Consider the following 26,578-nt stretch of genomic DNA (forward strand, 5'->3'; position numbering starts at 1 on the left):
CAGTGGACATGGATTCTTGGGGCTTTCCCATTGGGAGCTTGGTGCCCCTGGGTTCTGACATGAACTTTCTCTCAGGCACAGCAGTGGTTACAGCTCACAGATACCTGTTGGCACCAGATGCCCCTGGACGACGCCGGCACGTGTCGGGGGTGATGGTTCTACTGGTGGATGAGCCCTTGAGAGGTGACATCTTCAGCTCTATCCGTGAGGCCCAGGCTGCTGGTGAGGAGCAGGGCTGGTGGGAATGGGACCTGGGAATAGGGTTGGCCCCAGCAGGGTCGTCATGCAAGCTGCTGGACCCCTCCTTAGGGCTCAAAGTGATGATGCTGGGCCTGGCAGGAGCTGACCCAGAACAGCTGCGTCGCTTGGTGCCGGGCATGGACTCTGCCCAGACCTTCTTCACCGTGGATGATGGTCCAAGCTTGGACCGGGCAGTCAGTAGTCTGGCAACAGCCCTGTGTCAGATGGCTTTGACCACCCAGGTTTGGAAGGGGCCTCTGGGGGACTAGGTGGTGAAAAACAGAGGGTCTGGGGGCTCTTGGTAGAACGGCTGACCTCCAGGAGACCCTGTGTCCACAGCTACAGCCAGAGCCTTGCTCGGTGCATTGTCCAAAGGTAAGTGTCCAGGGTTGAGAGGGTGGGTGAGGGCCACTCTTGGAACTTGCCACTCTGACTGTCGCCCGACACATCTTTCCCCAGGGCCAGAAGGGGGAACCCGGAGAGATGGTGAGTGGCTCTGGTTGGGGGTAGAGAATGGGTTGGGGGCTCAGTGGGTCAGGGGGAGGTCAGCAGCACAGGGCTCACCGATCATCCTTCCTAGGGGCTGAAAGGACAAGCCGGGCCTCCTGGTCCCCCCGGCCTCCCGGTGAGTGCCACCCCATACCTGTCCTCTGTCCCCTGACCGGTGTACTGCCTCTTCACCTGCTCTCTTCTCTCAGGGCAGGATGGGTGTTCCTGGCCCCCAGGGACCTCCTGGAAGTACCATTGCGAAGGGTGAGAGGGTGAGTGTAGAGACCATTGAGGTTCCCCTAAGACAATCCTCGAAGCTTCCTTAGGGTTATTACAAGAGGGAATGAAGAAACAGAGTTAGAAACACAGAGTATTCTTAGAAGCCTAAGTGGACATTATCAACCACAGCAGAGACTTTGGGGAAGGATCTGAATTAGGGGGGACCAGTGGGGTTTTGAGATCCCCTGGAGAGCCCGGGTGGAAGTTCCAAGTCCAAGAGGCAGGGAAGGCCCTGGCCTCATCACTGCCCTTGTGCCTGGGGTTCGGCTCCATTCAGCTCACAGGGTACATACATCAGTGCTGTACCCCCAACAACGCTCAGGGGCCTGTGGGGTGAGGGGTTCAGGTGAAGAATAGTCAGTTAGGGCTCCTCCAGCGAACCAGGGGCACTGAGGGAGGGTCCCTTCCTGCCCTAACCTCTTTGCCTCCTTAGGGCTTCCCTGGGGCAGATGGGCCTCCAGGCAGCCCTGGCCGCCCTGGTACTCCTGGAACCCCCGGCCCGAAGGTGAGCAAGCCTTGCCCTCACAGTTCACATGGTGGGATGCTTTGCTTGAGCGGGTGGGGTGGTCTGACTGGTCTGACTCTGGCCTCCATTTATAGGGCTCCCCAGGGTGGCCCAGTCCTCGTGGAGAACCAGTAAGTTGCTCTGCCCCACAGTGTCTTCCCAGAGCCCTTTCTGTAGGGTGGGGAGCTGGGGTGGTGGAGCGGGGTTGGCTTGTAGGGGCCCACCCTGAAATGCACTGAGACCAAGCATCACCCTTTACTCTGTTTTGTCCTCAGGGAGAGCGAGGACCTCGAGGCCCAAAGGGGGAGCCGGTAGGTGAAGGAGGGAGGGGAGGGAACCAAGCCAGGATGTCCAAGGGAGGAACAGGGTTGCCCCAGGAGAGACACTGTGTGGGGCCTAAGGCATGATGAGGAATAGCTGGGGAACTCTAGGGGCTTCTCCTACCTCAAGGCTCCCATACCCTGAATCCTTTCTGCTGTTCTCTGCCCTGCAGGGAGAGCCTGGACGAGTCATTGGAGGCGAGGGCCCAGGGCTTCCTGGGCAGAAAGGGGACCCTGGACCTCCAGTAAGTTCTGGAGTATGGTGTGGAGGGGAGTGATGTGTGATGGGGGAACCAGTGGGGTGGGTCTGTGGGGTTGTACTTTATATTTTGTCTCTTCCATCAGGGTCCCCCTGGATCTCGTGGCCCATTGGGAGACCCAGGACCCCGTGGTCCCCCAGGATTTTCTGGAACAGCTGTGAAGGTGAGGGCATGACCGCCATATGGTCTCATCACCTCCATGTGATCCAGTGACCTGGTGACCTCATTGAAACCCACACAACCCCTGCTGGTCACTCTGAGCTCATGACCTCTTGACCACCCCCACCCATGACTCCTCAGTTCCTCCATGAACTTTGTAATCCAGTTTGACCCCAAGACTCTCATTCCTCCTGGTATCTTGGGGTGTGGAGGTGTGGTCCAGGGTCACGTGTCATGATCTCTCTTCCAGGGTGAGAAAGGTGATCGTGGGGAGCGGGTAAGTGAGGGGCAAGTTATGCTGGGGGTGGCTTGGAGTCTGATTCCCCCCGGCCATCCCCTGACCTGCTGTTCTTTCCCAGGGTCCCCCTGGACCAGGTGATGGCAGCGTTGCTTTAGGGGAGCCTGGGCTGCCGGTGAGGGAGCCTTGAGGCTCTGCTGGGGACCCTGTGGCCCATGCTCTGGGGTGTGGATAGAGGAGCTGGGGGCTTTTCTGGGGCAGTGGGTGGGTGCTGGACCTCAGTTTGGGGCTCACATTTTTACTCACCTCCTCCTAGGGTCTTCCTGGAAGCCGTGGACCCCAAGGCTCAGTTGGCCCCCCTGGAGAAAAAGGAGAAAAGGTGGGAGATCTGACTTCTTGGTGTCCCAGTTCTGAGGTGAGGCCTCTGGGTGCTGGGAGCAGGGTCTTCTACCCACCTGTTTCTCCTTCAGGGTGACTGTGAAGATGGAGCCCCAGGCCTCCCAGGACAACCTGGGACCCTGGGTGAGCCGGTGAGTGCAGAGGCCAGGGATTCTGAGCGTGGTGGGCATAGCTCCAGCCCCCACCCTCAGCCATCAACCCTCTACTCCATCCTTATTCCCAAACCCAAATCTCTGAACCCCTTTCAGGGCCTACGGGGACTTCCTGGAGACACTGGCCCCAAAGTAAGTGCCATTTTGTGAGGGGTCAGGTATGAGAGGTGACACACTGGGACCCCTATAGGATTAGGGGAGGCAGGAGGATCAGGAGATAAGGGTTCTCCCCAGGTCAGAGGCTGTGATTTCAGAGACAGATGATTGGAGTTTGAGACACTTTGTCTGGGGTTCGACAGTAAAGGCCCCTCTCCTATCTCTCTCCCCTCAGGGTGACCAAGGACTAACAGGGGCCATCGGTGAGACTGGAGAAAAGGTAAGTGCAACCTGGGGGGCCCTCAGGGCCCCAGAGGATCTGGAGCCAGACTCAGCTCTGACCCATTCTGCTCCATCAGGGTGAACGTGGATCCCCTGGCCCAGCGGGACCACAGGTGAGCCCACTGACCCCACTGCCGGTGCCAGCAGACCTTGGCTCCGTACCCCTCCTGGTTCTGACTTCTTGCCCTTGACCTCCACTGCCCCTGGCCCTCCACCCCTCCTCACATGACTCCTAATCTCTGCTGATGCAGGCTCTAACCCTCAACCCCAGGGACCCGCTTTTAGCTTTCTGACCCTGCTGAACTGACCTTGACTTCCACTGACCTGGTCTCTGTCTTCCTGCCGAGTTTGACCCCTGCTGACCTAAATCCTGATCTTCTGTGACCCCCATCCTGAACCTCTAGCCCTTACCTGCCATAATCCCCCTGCCCCCACCCACCTGGGTCAGCATTTTTGCTTCTCTTCCCCAGGGTCCACCAGGAGTTGCTGGGCATCCTGGACCTGAGGGTCCTGAAGTAAGTATGTGACTGTGGGATCAGGAGTAGGGCTCTCATGTGTTCCTCCCCATTCTGGGCTCATGCTTTCTCCATGTGCAGGGGCCACCAGGACCCACTGGCCGCCGAGGAGAGAAGGTGGGTCATGGGCTGGGAGTCAAGTGCCCCCGATACCAGGGATTGTGGCAGGTGGGATACTGGGGCCTTGAGTTCCTAGGTGGGTCCCTGACCCATCCCTGTCCCTATCCTTTCTCTACAGGGGGAGCCTGGTCGCCCTGGGGACCCCACAGTGGTGAGTAAAGGGAGGGTGTGTTTCCGATCACCGCACAGGCCCTTGAGCAGTGTGACCCGCCTGGAAACCAGCGTTCCAGGCTGTGACCCCATAACCTTGGGACCCTGGACTGGCTCAGAGCTCTGTGACTCTAATGCTGTAACACGCCTTCCAACTCCTGGCTGTGATCCTGTGAACCCATGACCACCATACAGGTCGTGAGCCCTGTGTAACCCCTGCCCTGCTCCCAGCGGTGACCCTGTGACCTCTGGGCAGAGACTTCTGATTCTATATAACCCCAACTCCAATCAAGCCTGTCGTAGTGTGATCCCTAGGCAGGGCCAAGCCATGTCTGTCCTGTTTGTTTTCAGGGACCTGGGGGTGCTGGAGCTAAAGGAGAGAAGGTAAGTCTGGTAAGAGTGAAGGGAAGCTGTTACAGGGTTGAGATCAAGGTCATAGGGCCTGCCTCTGGGCCTGCCTGGAGGCCCCCGGAGGTCATGACAGTTGTGGCATGATCGCTGGGTGGTGGGTTCATGGAGCCTGTGGCTGATGCTGATGGTCTTTGTCACCTCCAGGGAGACGTAGGGCTCCCTGGGCCCAAAGGAGCTACCGGAGTCAAAGGGGAACGGGTAAGTGTGGGGAAGTGTTTAGGGGTTAGGACAGGTGATGGTTGTGTCCCCTGACCTCTGATCCTTCCTCCCCCAGGGCCCACCTGGCTTGGTTCTTCCTGGAGACCCTGGCCCCAAGGGAGACCCTGGAGTCCGGGTGAGTAAATGTGGGGATGGGGAGTGTGACAGAAGGAGATGAGGTGGTGCCTGGGAGCCCCAACTAAGTCGTGCCTCCCTCCCTATGCCCTGCAGGGTCCCATTGGCCTCACTGGCAGAGCAGGAGCGCCGGTGAGTGCCTGTGACCTTGGGTAACATCAAGGTTTCTGGGGTCACCTCCCCTCAAGGGCTGGCTATACGTGCTACATCACTCTTGCCTCCTCCACAGGGTGACTCAGGGCCTCCCGGAGAGACGGGAGACCCTGGTCGTCCTGGTTCCCCAGGACCCATCGGCCCCCGAGGACGAGATGTAAGAGGACTGGACTGGGGGAGTGCTGGGGGATGGGGAGTAAGGTACTGCTGGCCTCCCTGGGGGTTTGGGGACCAAGGCTGACTCTCATGTCTCACAGGGTGAAGTTGGAGAGAAAGGTGACGAGGGTCCCCCGGTGAGATTCCTTCCCACTGTGGTTTCTGATCCTTTACCCTTGAACTGTGATCCCTGGGGGACTGGGGCTCCACCAGGTTATCCAGTCCACCCTCCTGCCTCTGGTCCAGTTGGTTCCCAGGCCCTTCTCTGTCGCCACTCCCTGAGTTAGTTTGAGCCTAACTCACCTGTTTGATGTGACGTTCTCTCCACCACCAGGGTGAACCAGGTTTGCCTGGAAAAGCTGGCGAGCGTGGCCTTCGGGTGAGGCTTTGCGGGGAGAAGTAAGGGGGGATGATGAGAGAATGTATAGGAGGTGGGCATGAAGCTGTGGGAAACTCTGAGGGGAGAAAGGGTGATGGGAGAGTCTGGAGGGAGGCATGTGGTGATGGGGAACTCTGACATGGTTTTCAGGGTGATGGAGAACTGGGGCAGTATGGGGGTCATGGGGGAATCTGCAAAATGCTGGGAGGGTCTGTCTCACACCAGCTACTCTTCTCAGGGGGCACCTGGAACTCGGGGGCCTGTGGGTGAGAAGGGAGACCAGGGAGATCCTGGAGAGGATGGACGAAACGTGAGTCCTGACCTCTGATCCCTGAACTCTAACCTCAACTTCAATCTCCAACCATCCAGCTCCCAGCCTCTGATCCTGCCACCCCGACCCTGCAGCGCTAAACCCTCACAGTCCTCATTTCCTTTGACCCCTTCATCACAACCCCCAAAGGCCACCAGGATCCCCATGAATCCTTAGGGTGTTTCCAAAGCTCCCCCAAACTTCTGCCTCTCCTCACTGACCCTGACCCTCTGACTTTCTGTAGGGGAGCCCTGGACCATCTGGACCAAAGGGTGACCGTGGGGAGCCAGTGAGTAGTGCTGGTGTTCTGGGCTCAGTAGTGCGCTTGTTCTGGGCTCGGGAGGGATACAGGGTTCTGGTGCTCAGTCTGGTCAGCACCTCCATTAAGGGCCTGGAGGTCAAGGTCGGGAGCCCTGGTGGCCACCTCCAGGCCTGACCTGGCTTCTGGGGTTTGGCATTGGGGTGCAGGGAATCTGGGAGCAGAGCTGAGCTTGAGGCAAACCTGAGTCATACCGTGGGGCCGCAGGGCTCCTGTTGACTACAGTTCTTTCCTTTCCTAGGGTCCCCCAGGACCCCCTGGACGGCTGGTAAGGGTTGCCTGGGTCTGATTCTCTGTCATCTCCCTCACCTGCCCCTGTTAGCCCCACACGGTGTCCCTTCATCCCCTCCACTGACTCCCACTTCCCCTACTGCCCCCTGATGTCTTTACTGATCCTCACCAACTCCTCCTCCCCTACTTGAACTATTCTTCTCACTGGCCATTCCCTCCACAGGTGGACACGGGACTTGGAGTCAGAGAGAAGGTATCATGTTCCGTGGGTGGAGTGAAGCTGTGAGCATAAGAAAGCATCCCAGCACCCCCATGACAGGTTCTGCCTCGGGCATGCCTGTGGCCCTAGTGCTATTCCCTCAACATGTTTGTCTCTACCATAGGGAGAGTCTGGGGACCGTGGACAGGAGGGTCCTCGAGGACCCAAGGGTGACCCCGGCCCCCCTGGAGCTTCTGGGGAGAGAGTAAGTGTGGCTTATCCCACAGGAACGTGTGGGCCTGGGAAAGCCTGCTCTGATTTCTTCCTCCCCTTGTCCTCAGGGCATCAGTGGACTTCGGGGTCCCCCAGGCCCGCAGGTGAGTGACACACTTTGCCCCATCAGCCTAAGTTCCCATCTTGCCCTCACCTCTCACTGACCTTGTTCCCTTCAGGGGGACCCAGGTGTTCGAGGCCCAGGAGGAGAAAAGGTGAGAGGGCATGGAGGTTTTCCGACTGTGAGCCTGGGCTCTCAGATCCATCTCATCCTTCGAGGCCTCTTACCACTCTGTTTTCCTCAGGGTGACCGGGGCCCCCCTGGCCTGGATGGCCGCAGTGGACTGGATGGGAAACCAGGAACCCCTGGTCCCCCTGGGCTGCCTGTGAGTCGTGGCGGTCACTGCCTGGTCACGCCCCTTCCCTGCCCCTTTGTATGGCTCCAGACTCACTGGAGTCTTCTGGGTCTTGATGAGCTCTGGGGCCAGATGGGTTATCTGTGTCTTCTCCTAGTACCCTGCCTGGGTGGGGGATGTTACTGCCTGACAGGCCTTGGGTTCACAGGAACTAGTGGCCCTGTCAGTGGGCAGTGCCCCTGACCCCATGATCACTGCGGACTCCCTGACTTGAGTCTCTCCTCAGGGTGCTATAGGCAAGGCTGGGGACCCAGGGAGAGACGTAAGTAAGGGGAGATATTAGGGTGGAGGGCGGCTCAGGGGTCCAGCATGAACTGTGTAGCCCAGTCTTCATAGTCACAGGACCAGCGGGAGTAGGGGGAGTTGGTCCAGCCCTGTCCTTGGGAGGGTCCCAGTCCCTGGCAGGCAGGTTTGAGCAGAGTCCTGCTTTCTGATCTTCTCTGCCTTGGGCGCTATAGTAGGACCCCCAAATCCTGAGGGTTCTTCCCTTGGGAGTTTCAGCAGAGGGCCCCCTACCCTATCGGGTCTCAGCCTCAGGACCTCAATGGCTCCTCCCAATTCTGGGGGGACTCTACACGGGAGGAGGTTCTTAGTGGGGTTCTCCAAGTCCATGGATGTGCCCCCGGAGATGTATCAGTGGCCCTCTCAATCCTAGCAAAGACTTTTTCCAGGGACTTCCTGGCCTTCGAGGAGAACAGGGCCCCGCTGGCCCCTCTGGTCCCCTTGGAGCACCGGTGAGTCCCACTTTCATTGTACCCTTTTAAAAATAAAAACAAATTATTTATTTGGTTGCACGGGGTCTTAGTTGCAGCAGGCGGGCTCCTTAGTTGTGGCATGCATGTGGGATCTAGTTCCCTGACCAGGGATCAAACCCAGGCCCCCTGCATTGGGAGCTCGGAGTCTTATCCACTGTGCACCAGGGAAGTCCCCTTGTGGTATCCTTTTGCCCCGTTACTGCCCTCACCCCAACCCTGACTTCTGACCAATGATCTGTTCCCACAGGGAAAGCCAGGCAAGGATGGCAAGCCTGGCCTGAATGGGAAAAACGTGAGTGTCCAGGGTAGGCACAGTGAAACCTCCAAAAAATGTTAGCACATGTACATGGTTCAGATGTGCCATACACATGGGGCACACACACAGACGCATGCTGACACGTGCCGACACCCGAGTACGTAGCCCACACGTACAGATACATCCTGAAGCACACGTCCATGTGCACACACGGGCAGCCTCACAGACACAGTGGGTTAAGTGGACGTGCCGACCTGTGCCTGGATGGGCCAACACAAGCTAAAATAACCACAGCCACGGGCACAGGCAAAGAGCCTCAGACACAGATGGAGAGGTGCCAACACACAGGTGTGAAGCCCACATTCAGGGATACTGAAGACATGTTGACACACAAACACTTCCACCCATACACGTGCTATGGCTTGGCCCCAGGGCTGCACGTGTACCTCTGTGGAGGTGTGGTGAGACACATATCCAAGGCTCTGACGTGTGATACATGTGGGGACAGACCGACATATGCATTTGTGTCCACAGTCACTCATATACATACGGCCACACATAGTGAGGTAGACACAGGACTTGCAGACAGTTACCAAGACACACAGACAATTCTTAATTCTGTTGGGTCTGATGTGAGTCCTCTGCCCGCAGGGAGGACCTGGGGACCCTGGAGAAGATGGGAGGAAGGTGAGTCCCCTCACTTGGAGTCTGCTCTGGCTCAGATTGGGGCCATGTCTGAAGCACCCTTGTCTTCCTTAGGGAGAGAAGGGAGATTCGGGCGCTCCTGGGAGAGAAGTGAGTGTTGGAGTCTTCTGCAACCTCTGACCCCTGACCCTGACCCTAAGATATGTGGCTCCACTCCTTTCTGGGGTCTCAGGGTCCTGATGCTGGCTGCATCCTCCACAGGGTCATGATGGCCCCAAGGGTGAGCGAGGAGCTCCTGGTAGCCCTGGACTCCAGGGCCCCCCGGGCATCCCAGGGCAAGTTGGCCCTCCTGGCCAGGTGAGTGTCCAGGGTAGTTCCAGGACTTGGGAGCCACAGGGGCCATTATGTTGTCACCCTGGGATGCCATGATCCTGGGTGACTTCTTTGTGTTCTGACATATCTCAGGGTTTCCCTGGTGTCCCAGGAGGTTCGGGCTCCAAGGTGAGTGTGCAGATGCTGGGTGGCGGGTATGGTCAGGGGCTGCCCAGAGTGGGGGCATTTTCACCACTGGTCATTCTTTTTCTCAGGGTGACCGTGGGGAGACTGGACCCAAAGGGGAACAGGTGAGGCCCCCATCTTTTTCACTTGCCCCGGTAGCCATAGCACCCACGCATGCACGCACATGCCCCCAGCCCCAACCCCAAGCTGGGTCCAGCGGCTTGTCTCTTGGTGTCTCCAGGGCCTCCCAGGAGAGCGTGGCCTGAGAGGAGAGCCTGGGAGCACGACGGTGAGTGAAGCCTGGGACCTGGCCCTTGACTGTTATGTGCACGCCTGTAGCGGCCACCTCTGTCCCCTTCCACTTGCTGTGAGGCCCCACTGGAGCTGTGCTGTGTGCTCAGCCCCCTGCCCTGTTGGGATTCCTGTAGCCTACACTGAGGGGAACCTGGGCAATGGGGACATGTCAGGGAGGGGCTTCCAGTGACCTCGAGCCACCTCAACCAAGGACTAAAGGGTCCTCTGGGCAAGAGGCCTGGGGAAGAGGGTAGGGAGGCTGTTTTGGGGGGCAGTGTGGGGCCTTCTCCTCTGTGGGCAGCCCCTCACCCAGTTTGTGTCCCCAGAATGTGGAGCGGTTGCTGGAAAATATTGGCATCAAGGTAGGTTGTTTGGGGGCTGGGCATGGGGGCTGGTGGGAACCCCACGGGACAAGTAATGCCCTTGGGGCCAGACCAAGGCGTGGGAGGCTCCAGTAATGGCCCTGCTCTTCTGACCCCTCACTGTCACTCAGACGTCCGCCCTGCGGGAGATCGTGGAGAGCTGGGAAGAGAGCTCTGGCAGCTTCCTGCCTGTGCCTGAACGGCGTCGTGGCCCCAAGGGGGACCCAGGAGAGCGGGGCCCACCAGGCAAGGAGGTGTGTGTTGGCTGCTCAGGGGGCGTGTCCTGTGGAGGGTGTGGTTGACACCAGCATTTACTCTTCTGTTCGTCCAGGGCCCCACTGGCTTTTCTGGAGAACGCGGGCCGAAGGGAGATCGTGGAGACCCCGGCCCTCAGGGACCACCTGGCCTGGCCTTTGGGGAGAGGGGCCCCCCTGGACCTCCCGGCCTTGCTGGGGAACCTGGAAAGCCTGGTATCCCTGGGCTCCCAGGCCAGGCTGGGAGTGTGGGAGAGGCAGGGAGACCAGGAGAGAGGGTGAGCCTGGCTGGGATGGCTGGGGAGGTGGGCTCAGGAGGAGCTGGACTCCCCACGGGCATAGCCCCCACCCTGCGATTTGCACTTCAGGGAGAGCGGGGAGAGAAAGGAGAACGTGGAGAACAGGTGAGCTGGAGGGGGCTTTACTGGGCGGGACTGCCTATGGGCTGTGTTGGGGTGGCCACCCATTTTCTTCTTTTCTGCAGGGCAGAGACGGCCCTCCTGGCCTTCCTGGCCCCCCTGGCCCCCCTGGCCCCAAGGTGATCACCCCAGCTCTGCCCAAGCCTGTGACTGCTGTCACCAAGAGGCCACCATTGGCTTGAGCCCCAGAAATTCCACGTGGTGACTCTGACCCTACAACCCTCTGGCACCCTGTGACCTGGGATGACCCCTCCATGCCTCTGTGACAGACACATCTCTCCCCTGTGACCTTGTGCTTGTAGGTGGCCATGGACGAGCCAGGTTCTGGACTCTCTAGAGAACCAGGACCCCCTGGACTCAAGGGTGCTAAGGTCAGTGTGTGGGATCAACCTGGGGGCCACCCTTGCCATGGCGCCAGCGCCTGGCTTGACATGTCATCCCCACAGGGGGAGCCAGGCAGTGATGGCAACCAAGGCCCCAAAGGAGACAGGGTGAGCCCTCCCACCCCACCATGTTTCCCCTCCCCTGCAGGAGGGCATGCGGGGGTGGCATGTCTGTGGGCACCTGGCAGTGATGGGGGCTCAGGGCATGACACTCTGCTTGCAGGGTGAGCCAGGCATCAAGGGAGACTGGGGAGAGCCTGGACAGAGGGGTCAAAATGGCATCCCGGTGAGTCCTTGCCCCACAGGCCATGGGTGCGCAAGTACACGGCTCTCACTTGTGTTGTCCGGGCTGGAGTCTGCTCTGCCTGGGGCTGTCTAGGGGGAAGCTGGGATGGGGGCAAGGACAGTGTAGCCTTAAACGTGTTCTCTCTAGGGTCTACCAGGAGAGCGTGGCGTGGCTGGGCCTGAGGGGAAGCCGGTGAGTGATGACAGGAACAGCGTGGCCGAGATTCTGGGGAACAGCTACCCTTTGCTGTGTGCTGGCCGCTGTATGCACGTGTCACCAGTGACCGGTGCCGGGGTGTGGTGACTGGGTGCCCAGGTCTGAGTGCAGATGCATGGTAGCTGTGTACGTGTACAGGCCCATGTGTATTGTCTATGTGGAGCAGTCTGTGGGTATGGGGTGATTTGTGCCTGGGAGGGGTAGAGGTGCAGAAGTGGGGCCCCCAGGCAAAGGTCTCTAGAGGGCAGGAACAGGCCCAAGTGAGGCCAGACTGAGGCTCAGAAGCCCCCTTCTCTATCCAGGGTCTGCAAGGTCCAAGGGGGACCCCTGGCCCAATGGTGAGTATCCCAGAATCCCGCTCCCTCCTGCTCCCATCCTACAGTGGGTAACCCCTACAATGGGCAGTACTGCCTCAGTTTCCCTGGGAGGGTGGGATTGGCTCCCACTCGTCTGGCTCTTTCTCTCTCCAACAGGGTGGCCATGGAGACCCTGGACCACCTGGTGCCCCGGTGAGTGATGGGGAAGCACTGCCTAGTGGGGGTGGGGCAGGCATCAGCCCCCACTGATGACTCAGTTGGATAACTTGTTTGTGTTAGTCCATGAGTCCAGGTGGATAACTCTGACCCCAGTTTCCTGCCCTTGATACTTTTTTCTAGGGTCTTGCTGGCCCTGCGGGACCCCAGGGACCTTCTGGCCTGAAGGTGAGTATAGGCTTGTGTGGGTGTGTAGCTGGAAGGAGGTGGTGGCTTGGAGCAGCCTGTCTGCACCAGGATAACATCTGCCAACCTCTGGGAATGTCACTGCCCTGTAATGCGACTGAGCACCAAGGTGCTCCGTCCATGTGGGCTTTGCTTTGGATGGAGGCTGAAGGGCCTCTCATTCATCTGTGGGGTCATGCGGTCTCTGGGGTTTTGGCAGGGGGAGCCCGGAGAGACAGGACCACCAGGACGGGTGAGTGACCCAGCCCATGGGTTAGTCACAGGGAGCTGGGTGGGGTTGGCACTGCCCTGAACTTTTTCTTCCTCCAGGGCCTGCCTGGACCCACTGGAGCTGTGGGACTTCCTGGCCCCCCTGGCACCTCAGGCCTTGTGGTGAGTGAGGCCCCTGCAGAGATAGCATGTCCCTGCCCTCTGGGTCCCGTGCTCTCCATGTCCCTCTCACATCTGACTTGTTTCCTTCAGGGTCCTCAGGGGGCACCAGGTTTGCCTGGACAAGTGGTGAGTCCTGGGGATCAGGGCTGGACTCCGGGGGTCAGGAGTCAGGGGGCAGGCCCCTGACAGAGCTCTCCCTTCTCAGGGGGAGACGGGGAAGCCGGGAGTGCCAGGTCGTGATGGTGCCAGTGGGAAGGACGGAGACAGAGGAGCCCCTGGCGTGCCGGTGTGTGTTCTGAGGGGAGCTCGCTGTGGGCATGTGATGGGGCCTGTGCCAGCCGCCGTGTGCCTGGAGGAAGAGGAGGGCTGGGCAGTAGGGACAGGGGGTGGAGAGGCATTGAGTTCCACCCACCGTTCTGCCATAGGGGTCACCAGGTCTGCCTGGCCCTGTCGGACCTAAAGGAGAGCCTGGACCCATGGGCACCCCTGGACAGGTGATCTTTGATCCTGACCGCCACCTTCTGCATCAGCTCCTCTGCCTCACTCCCAAACCCAGTTTGTCCCTTCCATATGGACGGCGAGGTGGGGATGGGGAGGTGGCAGGAGGCGAGGTAACTCACCAGGAGTTCCCTGCAGGCTGTGGTCGGGCCCCCTGGAGCAAAGGGAGAGAAGGTGAGTGTGTGGGAGGCCTTGGTTTGGGGGGCACAAGGGTTAGGGGCTGAGGAATCCCACTGACCCCTTTCCCTCATCAGGGCACCCCTGGAGGCCTTGCTGAAGACCTGGTGGGAGAGCCGGTGAGTGTGGAACCTCCACAGCATAGTTCCTCCACCCCTGTGACCCTCACCTTCCATAATATGCCCCACATGGTCCGGGCCTCATGCTCCCTCTTTGAGTCTCAGCTGTCTGTGCCCCTGACACCCATGTGTCCTCCTGACCCCTGTATCCACAGGGAGCCAAAGGTGACCGAGGACTGCCGGGGCCGCGAGGCGAGAAGGTGAGGTGGGCCTGGCCGCGGGGCCTGTGCATTGGGCAGGGAGGGGTACGGTTGGGTGGCTAGACACCCTCACCACCCTTTCTATGCAGGGTGAAGCCGGCCATGCCGGGGAGCCTGGAGATCCTGGTGAAGATGTGAGTCTGGGGTCTGGGCGAGTCTGAGTCTGGGTTGAGGAGTACAGTTGTGGATGTGAGGGACCGTTGCTGGGCATGGGCACATCTGAACCCGAGCCTGGACGAACATTCCAGCATTCAGGGTCCTGCTCTGGGAGCATGCGGGGGGTCACATCTCCTGGCTTCCACGTGCCTGTCCTAGGTCTTCTGTTCCTCCCTGTGTCTGAGCACATGTGCTCCTGTTTGATCTCCCAGGTCTCAGGACACATGGGAGTTTTTGTGGGCCTCTCCTTGGTCATGTATTGGTGCTGCCCCTCTCCCCACCCTGTCTGTGCTCCTGTATCTGAGCTCATGTCTGTGGTCATGTCTAAGCTCCCTGGAATGGGACATGTCTGAGTTCCTGCTCCTGTCTGCACTCCCACATACCTGCACTCACATCCTTGGTGCCAAATGTCCGTGGTCACCTCTGGGCTCCCGTGGGAATGTTTTGGGGCCATACCTGAGCTCTGGGTTCATGTTCCTACTCTCAAATGCTGTTTACTTTGTTTTAGGGTCAGAAAGGGGCTCCAGGACTCAAAGGTCACAAGGTATGTGTGCCCTAAAGCATCCTTGCTGGGGGTCATGGTCCTGAGACTCCCTGAGCCTGATCTGACTCTTCTTTCCCTTGAAGGGTGACCCAGGAGTTGGGGTCCAGGGGCCCCCTGGGCCAATTGGTCCTCCAGGTCTAAAGGTAAAACAATGCCCCATCACTAGTAGTGGGGGCAGCAGGTGGGGCGGGGTCCTGGAGGTGGGAGAAAGAGGGTATTCTGGGGCTAGTCCTGGGAAGGGGTCCTGCTGGAGCCATTCCTCCCTTTGCTATTTTTGTTCCAGGGAGACTTGGGCCCCCCCGGCACCCGTGGTGCTCCTGGTATTGTGGGGTTCCCCGGTCAGACAGGCCCTCGAGGAGAGATGGGTCAGCCGGGCCCCAGTGGAGAGCGGGTAAGTGTGCTGAGGGCTGCACGTGGGGACTTGGTGACTTGAGGACCTCTGAATCTGGTACTGGGTGAGGAGGAGAAGGGGGCCCAACCCTGCCGAGGGGGCTCCTGGTTTTGGGGGGACAGCACGGGAGGAAGGTTCCCAAGTCACCCTTCGCCTCTCTTACCTCATTTTCACTATAGGGTCTGGCAGGCCCCCCAGGGAGAGAGGGAGCCCCAGGTCCCTTGGGGCCACGTGGACCCCTTGGGCTAGCGGTGAGTAGAAGTGCCCCAACGCTCCATGTCTCTGACTGCTGTGTGTTGGAGTCTGTCCATGTGGGGACTTAGGCTGGGGACTATGCCACACTGTGTGGCTAGATGTGTGTGTGCCTTTGAGGGGCACAGAAGCCTCACCTCACTCTGCCCGCAGGGAGCGCCTGGGGCCCCTGGACTCAAAGGAGACAAGGTAGATGGGACAATGCTGCTGGCTCTCTCTTGCACCCCTGTCACCCCCTCCAGCTTCCACTAACCCCTGTCACCCCCTCTAATCTCCACTGACCCCTGTCACCTTCTCCAATCTCCACTGACCCCTGTGACTCCCTCCAACCTCCACTGACCTCCCATGACCCTCTGTCCTCCACCAATTCCCCTCACTGATCCCTGGTGTCCTGTTGATCTCCAGGGAGACACTGGAGCAGGGCCGCCTGGGGCCCGAGGCGAGCGTGGGGAGCCGGGTGTCCGGGTACGTATGTCCTGCTCTGCCGCCATGGCCATTCCAGGGAGCCACCCTGGGACTCCCTTCATCACAGTTCTCGCCTCTGATGTCCAACTTACCGAGTCACTGAATCTATTGTCACCAACCAGGGTGAAGATGGCCGCCCCGGCCTGGAGGGACCCCGAGGACTCGTGGTGGGTCTCCCTGGGGAAAGAGCCAGTGGTGTGACTCAGTCCCCTGTCTGTGCCCTCTGTGCCCTTGTGACACTCTGCAGCCTTCTGCAGCCCTCTGGTTCTCCTTGGCTACTCTCTGGTCCTTTGTCTCCCCCATTCACCCGGGCCCCCCGGTCCTCCTCTGCCCCCTGACCTCTCTCCCCAGTAGTCCCCACAAATTCCCTTAGCTCACTATTTTCTTCTCTCATACAGGGTCCCCCAGGCAGCCGGGGGGAGCGTGGGGAGAAGGTAAGGATATGGGGAAGAGGTCCCGGAGTGTGGGTGGGAATGGATCTTGCAACTCAGGATTTGGGGCTTCTCTATTTCGGTGAGACTCACACTCTTCCACCCAATAGGGTGACACTGGAACCTCAGGGCTAAAGGGTGACAAGGTGAGTGTGTGCATGGGGGAGGGCAGGGGACTAAGGGTGCTCCTGACTCCTCTGACTGCCCCCTGTCCACTCAGGGTGACTCAGCTGTGATTATGGGGCCTCCGGGGCCACGAGGTGCCAAGGGGGACATGGTGAGTGGGTCTGGTCCATGTGCAGATGGGTGTGGGAGGGGCTTCTGTGTGGGCTGGGCCAGGGGATCTGAGAGCTCAAACCCTCAGAGGGTAAGGGACTTTTAGCCCCGACCCTGATTTCTGACCCTGACCCAGGGTGAACGAGGGCCTCGGGGCATAGATGGTGACAAAGGACCTCGGGGAGACAGTGGGGACCCTGGAGAAAAGGTATGGGGAAGAGGCTGGGATATTCTATACAGGGTGAGGAGGGGGGTCCTACAGGCTGGGGGGCTCCATGGAGGGTCTGTGAGGACAGGAGGGGAGGATGGGAGGGGGCTTTCTGGGGGTCAGAGGGGAGGGGGTTCTGTCAGCTGTAGCAACTCTGTGGGGTGGCTGAGAGGATGGGGGCTCTATGGGGGGGGCCGAAGGGCCTGGATAGGAGGTGAGAAGGGGAGTGTGTGGACTGTGGCTCTATGAGAGTGCCTGTGGGAATGGGAAGGGGGCTCCTTGGCTGTTAGGGGTACTCCAGGTAGGGGTAAGGGTAGGGGCCCAGTGGTAAGAGGAGTGGCAGGAATCTGGGGGTCCTGGGGTGAGAAATGAGCCACCCCACGAGCCACAGTCCCCAGCTCCACCCTGCTGGGGCGTGGGCTGGAAGGGAAGGGACCATGGGGAAGTGCGTGGGAGCAGCACTGGCCAGCTCCACCTCAGCCAGCAGGTTCCAGTCATTCTCTGAGCATGCAGCCTGGTCTGGTCCTGATTGTGTCCCTCTCCTGGTCACTCCCACAGGGCGCCAAGGGACAGCCTGGAGACAAGGGCTCAGCCGGGTTGCTGGGAGTGCGTGGACTCACAGGACCCAAGGCAAGTCCCACCCTAGTACAGACCCAGAGCCATGCATCACACACCCGTCCCAGGGGTGTCCTCTGAGCATTGGAGGGTTTCCTGCCTCCCTCGCTGTTGGCCCCATATGTGCTCACGCGGGCTCCTTGTGCAGCCTGGGCCCTGGCTGCAGTCACCGAGTGGCTGCATATGCAGCAGACAGGCCAGTATAGGGGACAGTCACACTGAAGGGCTGCCCTCCCCCATCTGTGTTTCCCACAGGGTGAGCCTGGTGCTGCAGGGATCCCTGGTGAGCCGGTAAGATGCCCCCACGCCCATGTAGTGGCCTTTGACCTTACAGTGAACCAGTACTCTCATGTTGTCCAGGGACCCTACCTTCACAGTAGCCCCCATGATGGTTCCACCCACATAGTGACCCCTGCCCATGGTGACCCTCATCCCCATGGAAAACCCTGCCCTTCCCAGTGGCTCTGGCCCCTAATGATGATTCTCACCCCTATGGTGTTCCTTGTCCATTACATCCAAAGTGATTCCCTTTGATCCCTCACTGACCTCCCCTGGCCTCACATTGACCCCTTTCCCCCCAGGGATCCCGAGGAAAAGACGGAGCCCCTGGTGTCCGAGGAGACAAAGGAGATGTTGGCTTCATGGGTCCCCGGGGCCTCAAGGTGAGAAGGGGACTGCTTTTTTCCCCCTAATCAGGAGGACCTGATGTTGGAGGGTGAGGTATCTGGGGTCAGAGGTCAGGTATTTGGGGTCAGATGTGGGGGTATCTGGGGTTGAATGTGAGGTGTTAGGTTAGAGGTTGGAAGGTCAGAGGTTGGAGTATCTAAGGCCAGTTTGGAGAGTAGTTTCAGTGTCAAGGGGTAACAGGGTGAGGTATCTGGAAGTCATTTTTCACTTCTTTTCTCCCGCAGGGCGAACGGGGGGTTAAGGGAGCCTGTGGCCTTGATGGAGAGAAGGGAGATAAGGTACAGGGGTGATGGGGCATATGCGTGGGGATGTGGGGGGCTGTGAGGCCTGGGGCCTAAGGCTGATCCCTCCACCTGATCCCTGCAGGGAGAAGCTGGTCCCCCGGGCCGCCCAGGGCTGGCAGGACGCAAAGGAGAGTTGGTGAGAGTGGGGCACCCCCAGAATGAGGAGTGGATGGGTGGGCCAGGGCCTAGCTAATGTCTTCTCTTCTCCAGGGGGAGCCGGGTGTTCCAGGCCAGTCAGGGGCCCCTGGGAAGGAGGGCCTGATCGGTCCCAAGGTATGGGGTCTCTCTCAACAGTGGACATTGGGGGTTTAGGATTGAGCAGGGAAGGGCATGGCTGGGTCGTGAAGGTTTTGGGTCGTGAAACGTTGGGACATTGGGGGGTGGAGTGGGGCTGGTCTTAAGGTTTCAGGGTGGGTTGGGGTCACAATGTGCTTTTTTATTTTTTCTTTGGCCGCACCGTGTGGCACGTGGGATCTTAGTTCCCCAACCAAGGATTGAATCCGTGCCCTTCAGTGGCAGCGCAGAGTCTTTTTTTTTTCTTAAGATTGATTTATTATTTCTTTATTTTATTTTTATTTCTCTTTGGCTGCGTCAGGTCTTAGTTGCGGCATGCGGGATCTTTCGTTGCAGTGTGCAGGCTCTTCGTTGCGGCGCACGGGCTTCTCTCTGGCTGTGTCATGCGGGTTTTCTCTTCTCTAGTTGTGGCACGCAGGCTCCAGGGCACGTGGGCTCTCTAGTTGTGGTGTACGGGTTCCAGAGCGTGTGGGCTCTGTAGTTTGTGGCACGCAGTCTCTCTAGTTGAGGCGCGCAAGCTCAGTAGTTGTGGCACATGGGCTTAGTTGCCCCGCAGCATGTGGGATCTTAGTTCCCTGACAAGGGATCAAACCCACGTCCCCTGCATCATAAGGCGGATCCTTTACCACTGGACCACCAGGGAAATTCCGAAGCGTGGAGTCTTAACCACTGGACTGCCAAGGAAGTCCCCACAATGCACATTTAGGATTAAGGGATGGGAGGTGGAGCAGCACATGCCTCAGGGCTAAGGGGTTACGGTGGGTGGAGGTCAGTGGGGAGGCTGGAGTGTCAGTGTAGGGGAAAAAGGTGGAGTCAGGGCAAGGGGCATCACAGTGGGGTCAGGGTCATGGGGATCATGGCAGATTGAGGGTCTTCGACTGGTAGGGCCACAGGTACTTGAGGTTATGGCCATTGGGCCTGGGGGCTTATGGGGGTTGAGCTGAGGTAGGCCAAGGCAGAGGGACTCTCATGCTTCTTTCTGTTCCCAGGGTGACCGCGGTTTTGATGGGCAGCCAGGACCCAAGGGTGACCAGGGCGAGAAAGGGGAGCGGGTAAGTTGAGGCTAAGGTCACGGTGAATTGAGGAGATTGTACTCTCTGGAAGTGGGTCCATCTTTGGAAGCTCTCATCACTGACCCTGACCTATCTCTCCTCAGGGACCTCCAGGAATTGGGGGCTTCCCAGGTCCCAGGGGCAGTGATGGCTCTAGTGGTCCTCCCGGGCCACCTGGCAGTATTGGTCCCAAAGGCCCCGAAGGACTTCAGGGCCAGAAGGTGAGGGGCCCTGACTCTGATTCCAGACCCCTGAGCCTCACTGACCCTTCACACCTCATTGACCTCTAGCTCTGCAACCCATTCCCCCAATATCTTTGCCCCAACCTCTGAACTTATGATCCCAATTTGTCCTACTTCTGACCCCCACTGCCTCTGACCCTGCTTACTTGGTCCTGTCTGACAGGGTGAACGAGGTCCCCCTGGAGAGAGTGTGGTGGGGGCCTCTGGGGTCCCTGGAACCCCAGGAGAGAGAGGGGAGCAGGTGAGTGGGGATTCCTAGGCTTGGGGTCAAAGGTTGGAGTGACCTCTGGTGTCCGTGAGATCAGAGGTCACAGCCTGGTCCTATCCATTGCACATAGGGGCGGCCAGGACCTGTGGGGCCCCGCGGCGAGAAGGGAGAAGCTGCGCTGACAGTGAGTGTGGGGTATGGGGGTTGTGGGCTCTGCCTCCTGCACCCAACCCCCGACCCCCTGGACTCTGGACCCTAACTCAGCGCTGTCCCTCCATGATCCCTGCTTCATGTACCCTTTGTCCTTCTGTGATCCATTGGTTCTTCATGACCCTTGTGGTCTTGGGCTCCTAGGAGGATGACATTCGGGGCCTTGTGCGTCAGGAGATGATTCAGCATTGCGGTGAGTGGGGCTCAGCCCACAGTCTCTTGGGTACCACCCCACTCCATCCCCGTACCCCTAGACAGGGGCAGGCAGCATCCCCAGAACTTCCAAGGGGCAAGCAGTCAAGGAGATGGGTGGAGACAGATGGATACAAAAAGCACACAGGTGTTTCAGGACAGACATGCTGACAGGACTTCCCCAAATGGAGACCCAGGCAGAGGTGGAGGGACTCGTAGTGTTCCTGGGTGCCCAGGATGGTGGCGTGTGGAGGGGCTGGAGGTGTGAGCAGAGCCGGTTCCTCAGGGCCTGACGTGGAGCCAGGGTGTGGGTGGAGGGCTCTGGTGGCCCTGGGGGGCATCAGAGAGTGAAGCTGGTCTCCTTCCGCCTCTCTCTGTGGCTGCTTTCCCTCTGTCTCCATGCCTGCGGCTCCTGACTGGCTGTCTCTCCCTCTCTCTCTTGCCCTTTGTTGGCCTGTTCCCAACTTCACTCTCGCCCTCTGTTTGCTTCTCCCCTTCCTTTCTTTCTCTTTCTCTCTCTCTGCCTCTGCTTCCCTTCCTCTCTCTCCTGTCTGTCACTCTCTCCTGCTGTCCCTCTCTGTATGTCTCTGCCTCCGTGTGCGTCTCTCTCCCTGCCTGCGTCTCTCTCCCTGCCTCTTTCCATCTTTGTCTCCTGCTCTGTTATTGTCTCTCTCGCTGCCCCCTCTCTGCCCCCTCCAGCCTGCCAGGGCCAGTTTATCACATCTGGATCACGTGAGTAGTTTTCTGGTATTTTCTGCTCCCGGAACTTTCCTCACCCCGGGCCCTGCTGTGCCCATCACCTGGGTCCTCGCAGCAGGGGCTTGGCTGGGGTGGCCACCATGCTGACCCCAGGGCCCTGTGCCCCTGCTTCTGGCTCTAGGACCCCTCCCTAGTTACGCTGCAGACACCGCTGGCCCCCAGCTCCACGCCGTGCCCATTCTCCACGTCTCCCATGCAGAGGAGGAAGGTGAGGACGGCTGGAGCCGTGGGGTGTGTCGGGTGGGAGAACAGACACACACGGGGCTGCTCATGTGTGCAGGTCCCACGCCACGCATGTAGGGTCCACATTCAGGGAACACTCTTGTGTACATGTGGGAGACCAGTGCTGCCCACCCCATCCAAGGGCCAGGGTTGGGCAGCATGAACCCGGCCCTGCTGGGGCCCTGCTCACAGCACTCCCCACCATGCGTGCAGGCCAGGTGCCCCCTGAGGATGATGAGTATGAATACTCTGAGTATTCCGTGGAGGAATACCAGGACCCTGAGGCTCCTTGGGATGGCGATGGTGAGAAAGGGGGCTGGGCCCAGAGGGATTGGGGGAGGGGCAGACAGAGCCCATCCCTGCTGACCTCTCTGACCTCCATCAGCCCCGGACCCCTGCTCGCTTCCACTGGACGAGGGCTCCTGTACTGCCTACACCCTGCGCTGGTATCATCGGGCTGTGGCAGGTGGTACGGAGGCCTGTCACCCCTTTGTCTATGGTGGTTGCGGAGGGAATGCCAACCGTTTTGGGACCCGTGAGGCCTGTGAGCGCCGCTGCCCGCCCCGGGTGGCTCAGAGCCAGGGGACAGGTATGGGCGTACCTCCCATCCCATTAGGGGCCTACCCAGATCATGTCCAGGGTCAGGGTCCTGGGTCAGAAGTCCCCTCAGACTGGGGGACCTGGGACAGAATCTCCCCAGACCAAAGAGCCGAGTAGAGAACCTCAGCTCTATGTGGAGTCCCCAGTGTGGCCCCCTTCAGTGCTCCCTCCCTTAAAGACCTGAGTGAGCATCCCGCTCTGCGGGCAGAGCCTCCACACCCTATGCCCCCATCTTCCCCATTCTCTGTGGCTGATGGGATGGGTAAGGTCAGATGGCTGAACCCAACCTGCCCCACCCAGGTGCTGCCGGGAGCTTAGGCAGATGATGAGCTGAAGTTCAGCATCCCCTGGAGAAGTCGGTGTCTCAGCTGGACCCTGCTGTCCCTCCCCTTGGTGCTAGAGGCCTGCGTGCACGTGAGCGTGCATGAGCGTGTCCGTTAATTTCAGTGACTTGTTCCATGGGCCTAGCCTTCCCCCCTGTGGACAAACCCCCATTGTGGCTCCTGCCTCCCCGGCAGATGACTCAGTGTGGGATGGCTGTGGGCAGTGAGCGGATGTGGCTGAATCTGACCGCATCTGACCTGCCCCTTGACCCAAGCCTGTGATGACATGGTGCTGATTCTGGGGGGCATTAAAGCTGCTGTTTAAAGGCCCCTGTTGTGACTGTTTGGGGAGGTGTGGGTGTCAGGGGGGCAGTACCATCCCAAGTGGGTACAGAGTCCCTCTGTCCAGCCGTGGTCACTGTCCTGTGACCCTCAGTCTCCAACTTGTCCCCAGAAACAAGACAGGGTAGGGACCGAGGATATGTCCTCACTGCTCCCCAGGAGGGGATGAATCATAGGTGGGGGGCTGCCTCAAGCCAGGAGACAGGGCCCAGCTGTCAGCCCAGGGGCTGAGGGAGATAAATGGGCCCTGAAGAGGGCAGAGAGGCAGACCACAGCACAGCACTGCCTGGCCCTAGCTTATCCTAGAGGAGGCTGCTACTGGTAGGACTGGGGTCAAGGGGGGTGGGCAGGGCCTTTGGGGTTGAATGGATCTGGGATTTGAGTCAGTGGAGGTCTCTGAACCTGAGGTGCCCTGGGATCTCTGGCTGCTTCTCTGCCTCAAGGACCCCCATTCCTGCCTTTCTTTGCCCTGGATCTACTACAAGCTTTCTCGCTCAGACCTCAGGCTCCCCTTTGGTCCCTCTGTGTTTCTCTCTCTTTGCATCCTTATTTCCATCACACTGTCTCTGGGGCAGTTTCTGTCTCTTTTTGTTTGTTTGTTTCTTTTTTGTGGTACGCGGACCTCTCACTGTTGTGGCCTCTCCCGTTGCAGAGCACAGGCTCCGGATGCACAGGCTCAGCGGCCATGGCTCATGGGCCCAGCCGCTCCGCGGCACATGGGATCTTCCCAGACCGGGGCGTGAACCCGTGTCCCCTGCATCGGCAGGCGGACTCTCAGCCACTGCGCCACCAGGGAAGCCCTCTGTCTCTTTTTTCTTCCACTCTCCATTTGCTCCGCCTCCCTCTCATTCATTTCCATCTCTTTCTCCCTCTCCCTCTCTCCTCCCTCCCTCCCTTTCTTCTTCTTGTTCTTGTTCTTCCTCCCTCCCCCCCATCTCTCTCTCTATAAAATATATCCATATCTAGATGTACCTGTGGCTCTCTGTCTCTGGGTTTCTCCATCACTTTGTATATCTCTGTCTCTCTCACTCACTTTCTCACTCTTTCTGTCCCTCTGACCCCTTCTCTGCCTGGCTCTGTCTGTTATCTCTGTCTCACTCTGGCTCTCTTCTTGTTCTTTCATCTCTGTTTCTGTCTCTCTCTGTCCCTGGCCTGGCCGCTCTCTGTCTCTCTGCTTTCCCCATCTGTCTCTGTCTATGGGCCATAGCTGACCAGGGCCCCTGCCCTGAACCTGTTTTCTCCTTGCAGCCTGACCACACGATGACCAGGTGGGCTCTGCTGGTGCTGATGGTCCTGACATTGGGCAGGACTCTGCTTGTCCCAGCAACCCCTATCCCAGGCTTCCAGCTTCTCCCTCAGAACTTTCCCCAGGCTACTCCCTGCCCTGTGACCTCGGAGAGCCTTTCAGCCAGCACCACAGGCCCCTCCACTGCTTGGGGCCGCCCCGGCCCTGGCCTCCGCCCTGGCCCCCACATCACCCTCTCGCTGGATGTCCCCCTTGGCCTCCTGTGGATCTTACTGGAGCAGGCCCGGGCCAGGGCAGTGAGGGAGCAAGCTGCTGCCAGTACCCACATCCTGGCCCATGTTGGCCACTGCTGAGCCTGAGGGAGAGGATCACAATGATGGAGCCAGTGTGGATGGGGAGACCTGTAAGGCAGCGGCAGAGCTGGACGGTGCTACATCTGGGCACGGTGCATCAGGACTCTGCCACGTGGGGTCACTGCCATGTGGTGTCATATCAGAGTGCCTCACAGAGTCACAGTGTGTCTGGACAGCCTGGATGTTGCTGTGTCAAGTTGCCAAGTGGAGTCTTGCCACTCCTAGGAGCCCCACAGGCTTACAGTATGTCTGGACAGCTTGGACACTACCATTGAAGGTCACTACAGTATGGAGTCTTACCATGTCTGGGTCCCACTTGTGTCCAGTCACAGAGCATCTGGACACCATCACGTGTGGTCACTGTAATGCTACTTTCAGGCACCTCAACACAAGAGACCATCACTGCATCGGAGACCAGCCCACCTAAGACCAGACCCACAGGTCTGCCCTGTCCTCCCACAGGTCACCACACAGAGAAATGCTGGCGGAGGGTCACATGCATGAGACAGCACCCACCCCAGATGGATGGGGCTATCAGGGACATCTCTAGGCAGAGTGAGATGGTCGTACGTGGGAGGTCTGTGGCCGTGGCAGCCTTGCCCTGTGTGTGTGTGGGGGGGTGTGTGTGCACGCATGTGTGGCTGCATCTCTGTGTATCTAACAGCTGTGAGTACGTGTGAGCAAGGTGAGGCCATATGAGGGAGCTGGGAGGAACAGGAGCTTGTCCCCCAAACCTACATGAAGCACGCTCAACACATAGCCAGGGGCTGTCTTACCCACACCCCTGCATACCCAGCCTCTGCCCTTGGACACACATGGCTCAGGGGAGAGGGAGCTCAGGCTGCTGGGGCTCTGGCCCAACTGCCCCTCCTTCATCGAATTGTCCTGAGCAAACCTCCTCACCTTTCCAAGCCTGTTTTCTCCTCTGTAAAGCACAGTGATGCCACCAAGCTTCTTGTGAGCACTGAGTGATGTAATGTACATGAAGGTTCTGGCACGCAGAAAGCGCTCAATACATGTAGTGACTGGAGAATGGGATAGACAAGAATCACACAGTCGTGTGCACCCAGGCAGTGACACACGAGGGCGGAGTCATAGCTGGCTACGCTGCTCCTCTCCCCACTCCTCCCGCCCCAATTTCACTGACCTATCCCTTGGTGTGCAGGGCGTATATTTTGCCTAATCTCACAACCCCAACTCCATTGCTGTGCTGGGATGGGACTGACCTTCTGGAGAGTGTGGTCAGGCTTGCCTGCAGATGAGGCAGGTATTCTGGGTAGTGTAGACAACTCCAGCTGGAGACGAGGGCTGGAGAAAGAGATAGCACTGTCGGAAGTGTGGCTGCCCAGGGCCGGGGTCACTGACGGAGATCTCACAGTTGTCAGCAGCCCTGGGGGGCGGGCCCAAGGCGGGGCTGGAGAGGCGGGGCCACCCGGCCTACTGGGCTCTCTCCGGAGCCTGGAGGGCGGGGCTGCCCGACTCCGAGCTGCAGGGGGCGGCGGCCCAGGCCAGTTTGGTTGCAGGATGAACAGAGGCAAGGAAGGAGGCAGCTCCTTGACGGACCCCTGGTCAGGGAGCAGCAGACAGGGTAGGCACGGGGCAGGGTGGACAGGGTGGGGGAATTGGGAAAAGCCCTGGGCAAAGTGGAGGTGGTGCTAGAAGGGGTGTGAGAGTGTTGGGGGTCTCTCCAGGAATAGGGGTGCTCTTAGGGGCATCAGTCTGTCAGTGGCATGGAGGAGGGGGAACACTGGCGTCTTGCCGGGGAGAAGGAGCTGGGCCAAGGGGGAACCATAAATAGCTTCTTCCTCCAGCCCAGGGGGAGGGACAGTCAGCTGGAGCTTCCCAGGGGGCCTCCTGCTCTGCCCTTTGGTGGCCTCCAAGGGGTCATGTTTATCCAGGTCCCCCCTCAGGGGTCATATCCAGAGGCTCATTTGGGAAGTTTTTCATGTGATGTTACTTTAGCCCTTAAACCAGCATTTCTAGGGCAACTACTGTCTGTGTGCCTTGTGCCGGTCCTGAGCTGCTCTAAGCACCTACTGTGTGCTCTGTCCCAGTCAGGAACCTCTCTGAGCACCTTACTGTGTGCTCTGGCTGGTCCTGAGTCACTTTGAGCACCTACTGTGTGCCCTGTGCCAGGCTGGAATCAGCAAGTGCCGACCAGGGTTCACGGGCTGCTTGGTTACACGGCTCTCTACCCCCAAGTTGGAACCTCACACCCTTTGTGAGCTCTGGACCCAGGGAGACACAGGATGATCCTTGGCTAGAAATGGCCAGAGGAAGCTGGAACTCCTAGGAACTCCCCAACCTCCCAGTGACAGCAGAGGGGAGAGGAGGAGGGAATAAAGGGGAAGGAAGACAGCAGAGAGCAGCAGGCCTCACTGCAGCTGGC

The 26,578-nt window shown here is 59.2% G+C and overlaps 3 protein-coding genes across 3 annotated transcripts in view; all 3 read left to right on the forward strand.

The window, feature by feature from the left end:
* Positions 1-22,530, forward strand: part of COL7A1 (collagen type VII alpha 1 chain) — a 31,626-nt gene extending 9,096 nt beyond the window's left edge. The window contains exons 26-119 of the mRNA XM_065885915.1: positions 76-222; positions 310-482; positions 580-615; positions 700-726; positions 821-865; positions 939-1,001; positions 1,442-1,513; positions 1,609-1,644; positions 1,789-1,824; positions 2,007-2,078; positions 2,179-2,256; positions 2,503-2,529; positions 2,612-2,665; positions 2,807-2,869; positions 2,961-3,020; positions 3,138-3,173; positions 3,373-3,417; positions 3,497-3,532; positions 3,890-3,934; positions 4,016-4,051; positions 4,173-4,205; positions 4,556-4,588; positions 4,760-4,813; positions 4,890-4,949; positions 5,045-5,080; positions 5,178-5,258; positions 5,359-5,394; positions 5,592-5,636; positions 5,875-5,946; positions 6,191-6,235; positions 6,507-6,533; positions 6,720-6,749; positions 6,880-6,960; positions 7,037-7,072; positions 7,148-7,183; positions 7,274-7,354; positions 7,611-7,646; positions 8,056-8,118; positions 8,387-8,431; positions 9,047-9,082; positions 9,155-9,190; positions 9,302-9,397; positions 9,506-9,541; positions 9,628-9,663; positions 9,780-9,827; positions 10,159-10,194; positions 10,326-10,448; positions 10,526-10,726; positions 10,817-10,852; positions 10,933-10,986; positions 11,170-11,238; positions 11,314-11,358; positions 11,474-11,536; positions 11,684-11,728; positions 12,055-12,090; positions 12,226-12,261; positions 12,409-12,453; positions 12,671-12,703; positions 12,781-12,843; positions 12,934-12,969; positions 13,049-13,129; positions 13,269-13,337; positions 13,480-13,515; positions 13,596-13,637; positions 13,793-13,837; positions 13,927-13,971; positions 14,502-14,537; positions 14,621-14,680; positions 14,821-14,928; positions 15,108-15,179; positions 15,334-15,369; positions 15,586-15,645; positions 15,768-15,812; positions 16,044-16,079; positions 16,187-16,222; positions 16,297-16,353; positions 16,489-16,560; positions 17,119-17,190; positions 17,431-17,466; positions 17,757-17,837; positions 18,087-18,140; positions 18,229-18,282; positions 18,357-18,419; positions 19,430-19,492; positions 19,597-19,713; positions 19,898-19,975; positions 20,073-20,126; positions 20,297-20,345; positions 21,044-21,076; positions 21,225-21,311; positions 21,539-21,628; positions 21,711-21,914; positions 22,104-22,187; positions 22,394-22,530. Of these exons, the coding sequence (XP_065741987.1) occupies positions 76-222; positions 310-482; positions 580-615; positions 700-726; positions 821-865; positions 939-1,001; positions 1,442-1,513; positions 1,609-1,644; positions 1,789-1,824; positions 2,007-2,078; positions 2,179-2,256; positions 2,503-2,529; positions 2,612-2,665; positions 2,807-2,869; positions 2,961-3,020; positions 3,138-3,173; positions 3,373-3,417; positions 3,497-3,532; positions 3,890-3,934; positions 4,016-4,051; positions 4,173-4,205; positions 4,556-4,588; positions 4,760-4,813; positions 4,890-4,949; positions 5,045-5,080; positions 5,178-5,258; positions 5,359-5,394; positions 5,592-5,636; positions 5,875-5,946; positions 6,191-6,235; positions 6,507-6,533; positions 6,720-6,749; positions 6,880-6,960; positions 7,037-7,072; positions 7,148-7,183; positions 7,274-7,354; positions 7,611-7,646; positions 8,056-8,118; positions 8,387-8,431; positions 9,047-9,082; positions 9,155-9,190; positions 9,302-9,397; positions 9,506-9,541; positions 9,628-9,663; positions 9,780-9,827; positions 10,159-10,194; positions 10,326-10,448; positions 10,526-10,726; positions 10,817-10,852; positions 10,933-10,986; positions 11,170-11,238; positions 11,314-11,358; positions 11,474-11,536; positions 11,684-11,728; positions 12,055-12,090; positions 12,226-12,261; positions 12,409-12,453; positions 12,671-12,703; positions 12,781-12,843; positions 12,934-12,969; positions 13,049-13,129; positions 13,269-13,337; positions 13,480-13,515; positions 13,596-13,637; positions 13,793-13,837; positions 13,927-13,971; positions 14,502-14,537; positions 14,621-14,680; positions 14,821-14,928; positions 15,108-15,179; positions 15,334-15,369; positions 15,586-15,645; positions 15,768-15,812; positions 16,044-16,079; positions 16,187-16,222; positions 16,297-16,353; positions 16,489-16,560; positions 17,119-17,190; positions 17,431-17,466; positions 17,757-17,837; positions 18,087-18,140; positions 18,229-18,282; positions 18,357-18,419; positions 19,430-19,492; positions 19,597-19,713; positions 19,898-19,975; positions 20,073-20,126; positions 20,297-20,345; positions 21,044-21,076; positions 21,225-21,311; positions 21,539-21,628; positions 21,711-21,914; positions 22,104-22,187; positions 22,394-22,530 (5,618 nt within the window). The remainder of the gene's footprint in view (positions 1-75; positions 223-309; positions 483-579; positions 616-699; positions 727-820; positions 866-938; positions 1,002-1,441; positions 1,514-1,608; positions 1,645-1,788; positions 1,825-2,006; positions 2,079-2,178; positions 2,257-2,502; positions 2,530-2,611; positions 2,666-2,806; positions 2,870-2,960; positions 3,021-3,137; positions 3,174-3,372; positions 3,418-3,496; positions 3,533-3,889; positions 3,935-4,015; positions 4,052-4,172; positions 4,206-4,555; positions 4,589-4,759; positions 4,814-4,889; positions 4,950-5,044; positions 5,081-5,177; positions 5,259-5,358; positions 5,395-5,591; positions 5,637-5,874; positions 5,947-6,190; positions 6,236-6,506; positions 6,534-6,719; positions 6,750-6,879; positions 6,961-7,036; positions 7,073-7,147; positions 7,184-7,273; positions 7,355-7,610; positions 7,647-8,055; positions 8,119-8,386; positions 8,432-9,046; positions 9,083-9,154; positions 9,191-9,301; positions 9,398-9,505; positions 9,542-9,627; positions 9,664-9,779; positions 9,828-10,158; positions 10,195-10,325; positions 10,449-10,525; positions 10,727-10,816; positions 10,853-10,932; positions 10,987-11,169; positions 11,239-11,313; positions 11,359-11,473; positions 11,537-11,683; positions 11,729-12,054; positions 12,091-12,225; positions 12,262-12,408; positions 12,454-12,670; positions 12,704-12,780; positions 12,844-12,933; positions 12,970-13,048; positions 13,130-13,268; positions 13,338-13,479; positions 13,516-13,595; positions 13,638-13,792; positions 13,838-13,926; positions 13,972-14,501; positions 14,538-14,620; positions 14,681-14,820; positions 14,929-15,107; positions 15,180-15,333; positions 15,370-15,585; positions 15,646-15,767; positions 15,813-16,043; positions 16,080-16,186; positions 16,223-16,296; positions 16,354-16,488; positions 16,561-17,118; positions 17,191-17,430; positions 17,467-17,756; positions 17,838-18,086; positions 18,141-18,228; positions 18,283-18,356; positions 18,420-19,429; positions 19,493-19,596; positions 19,714-19,897; positions 19,976-20,072; positions 20,127-20,296; positions 20,346-21,043; positions 21,077-21,224; positions 21,312-21,538; positions 21,629-21,710; positions 21,915-22,103; positions 22,188-22,393) is intronic.
* Positions 22,531-23,850: 1,320 nt separating this feature from the next.
* UCN2 (urocortin 2) lies at positions 23,851-24,189 on the forward strand. Its single transcript, XM_065886376.1, has one exon. The coding sequence runs from the start codon at positions 23,851-23,853 to the stop codon at positions 24,187-24,189; it is 339 nt and encodes a 112-aa protein (XP_065742448.1).
* A 1,524-nt stretch (positions 24,190-25,713) lies between these two features.
* PFKFB4 (6-phosphofructo-2-kinase/fructose-2,6-biphosphatase 4) overlaps positions 25,714-26,578 on the forward strand; it is a 39,347-nt gene continuing 38,482 nt past the window's right edge. The window contains exon 1 of the mRNA XM_065886259.1: positions 25,714-25,777. Coding sequence (XP_065742331.1) covers positions 25,714-25,777 — 64 coding nt within the window. The remainder of the gene's footprint in view (positions 25,778-26,578) is intronic.

Source organism: Phocoena phocoena, chromosome 10, assembly GCF_963924675.1.
Source record: "Phocoena phocoena chromosome 10, mPhoPho1.1, whole genome shotgun sequence".
In the NCBI taxonomy this organism is placed as follows: domain Eukaryota; kingdom Metazoa; phylum Chordata; class Mammalia; order Artiodactyla; family Phocoenidae; genus Phocoena; species Phocoena phocoena.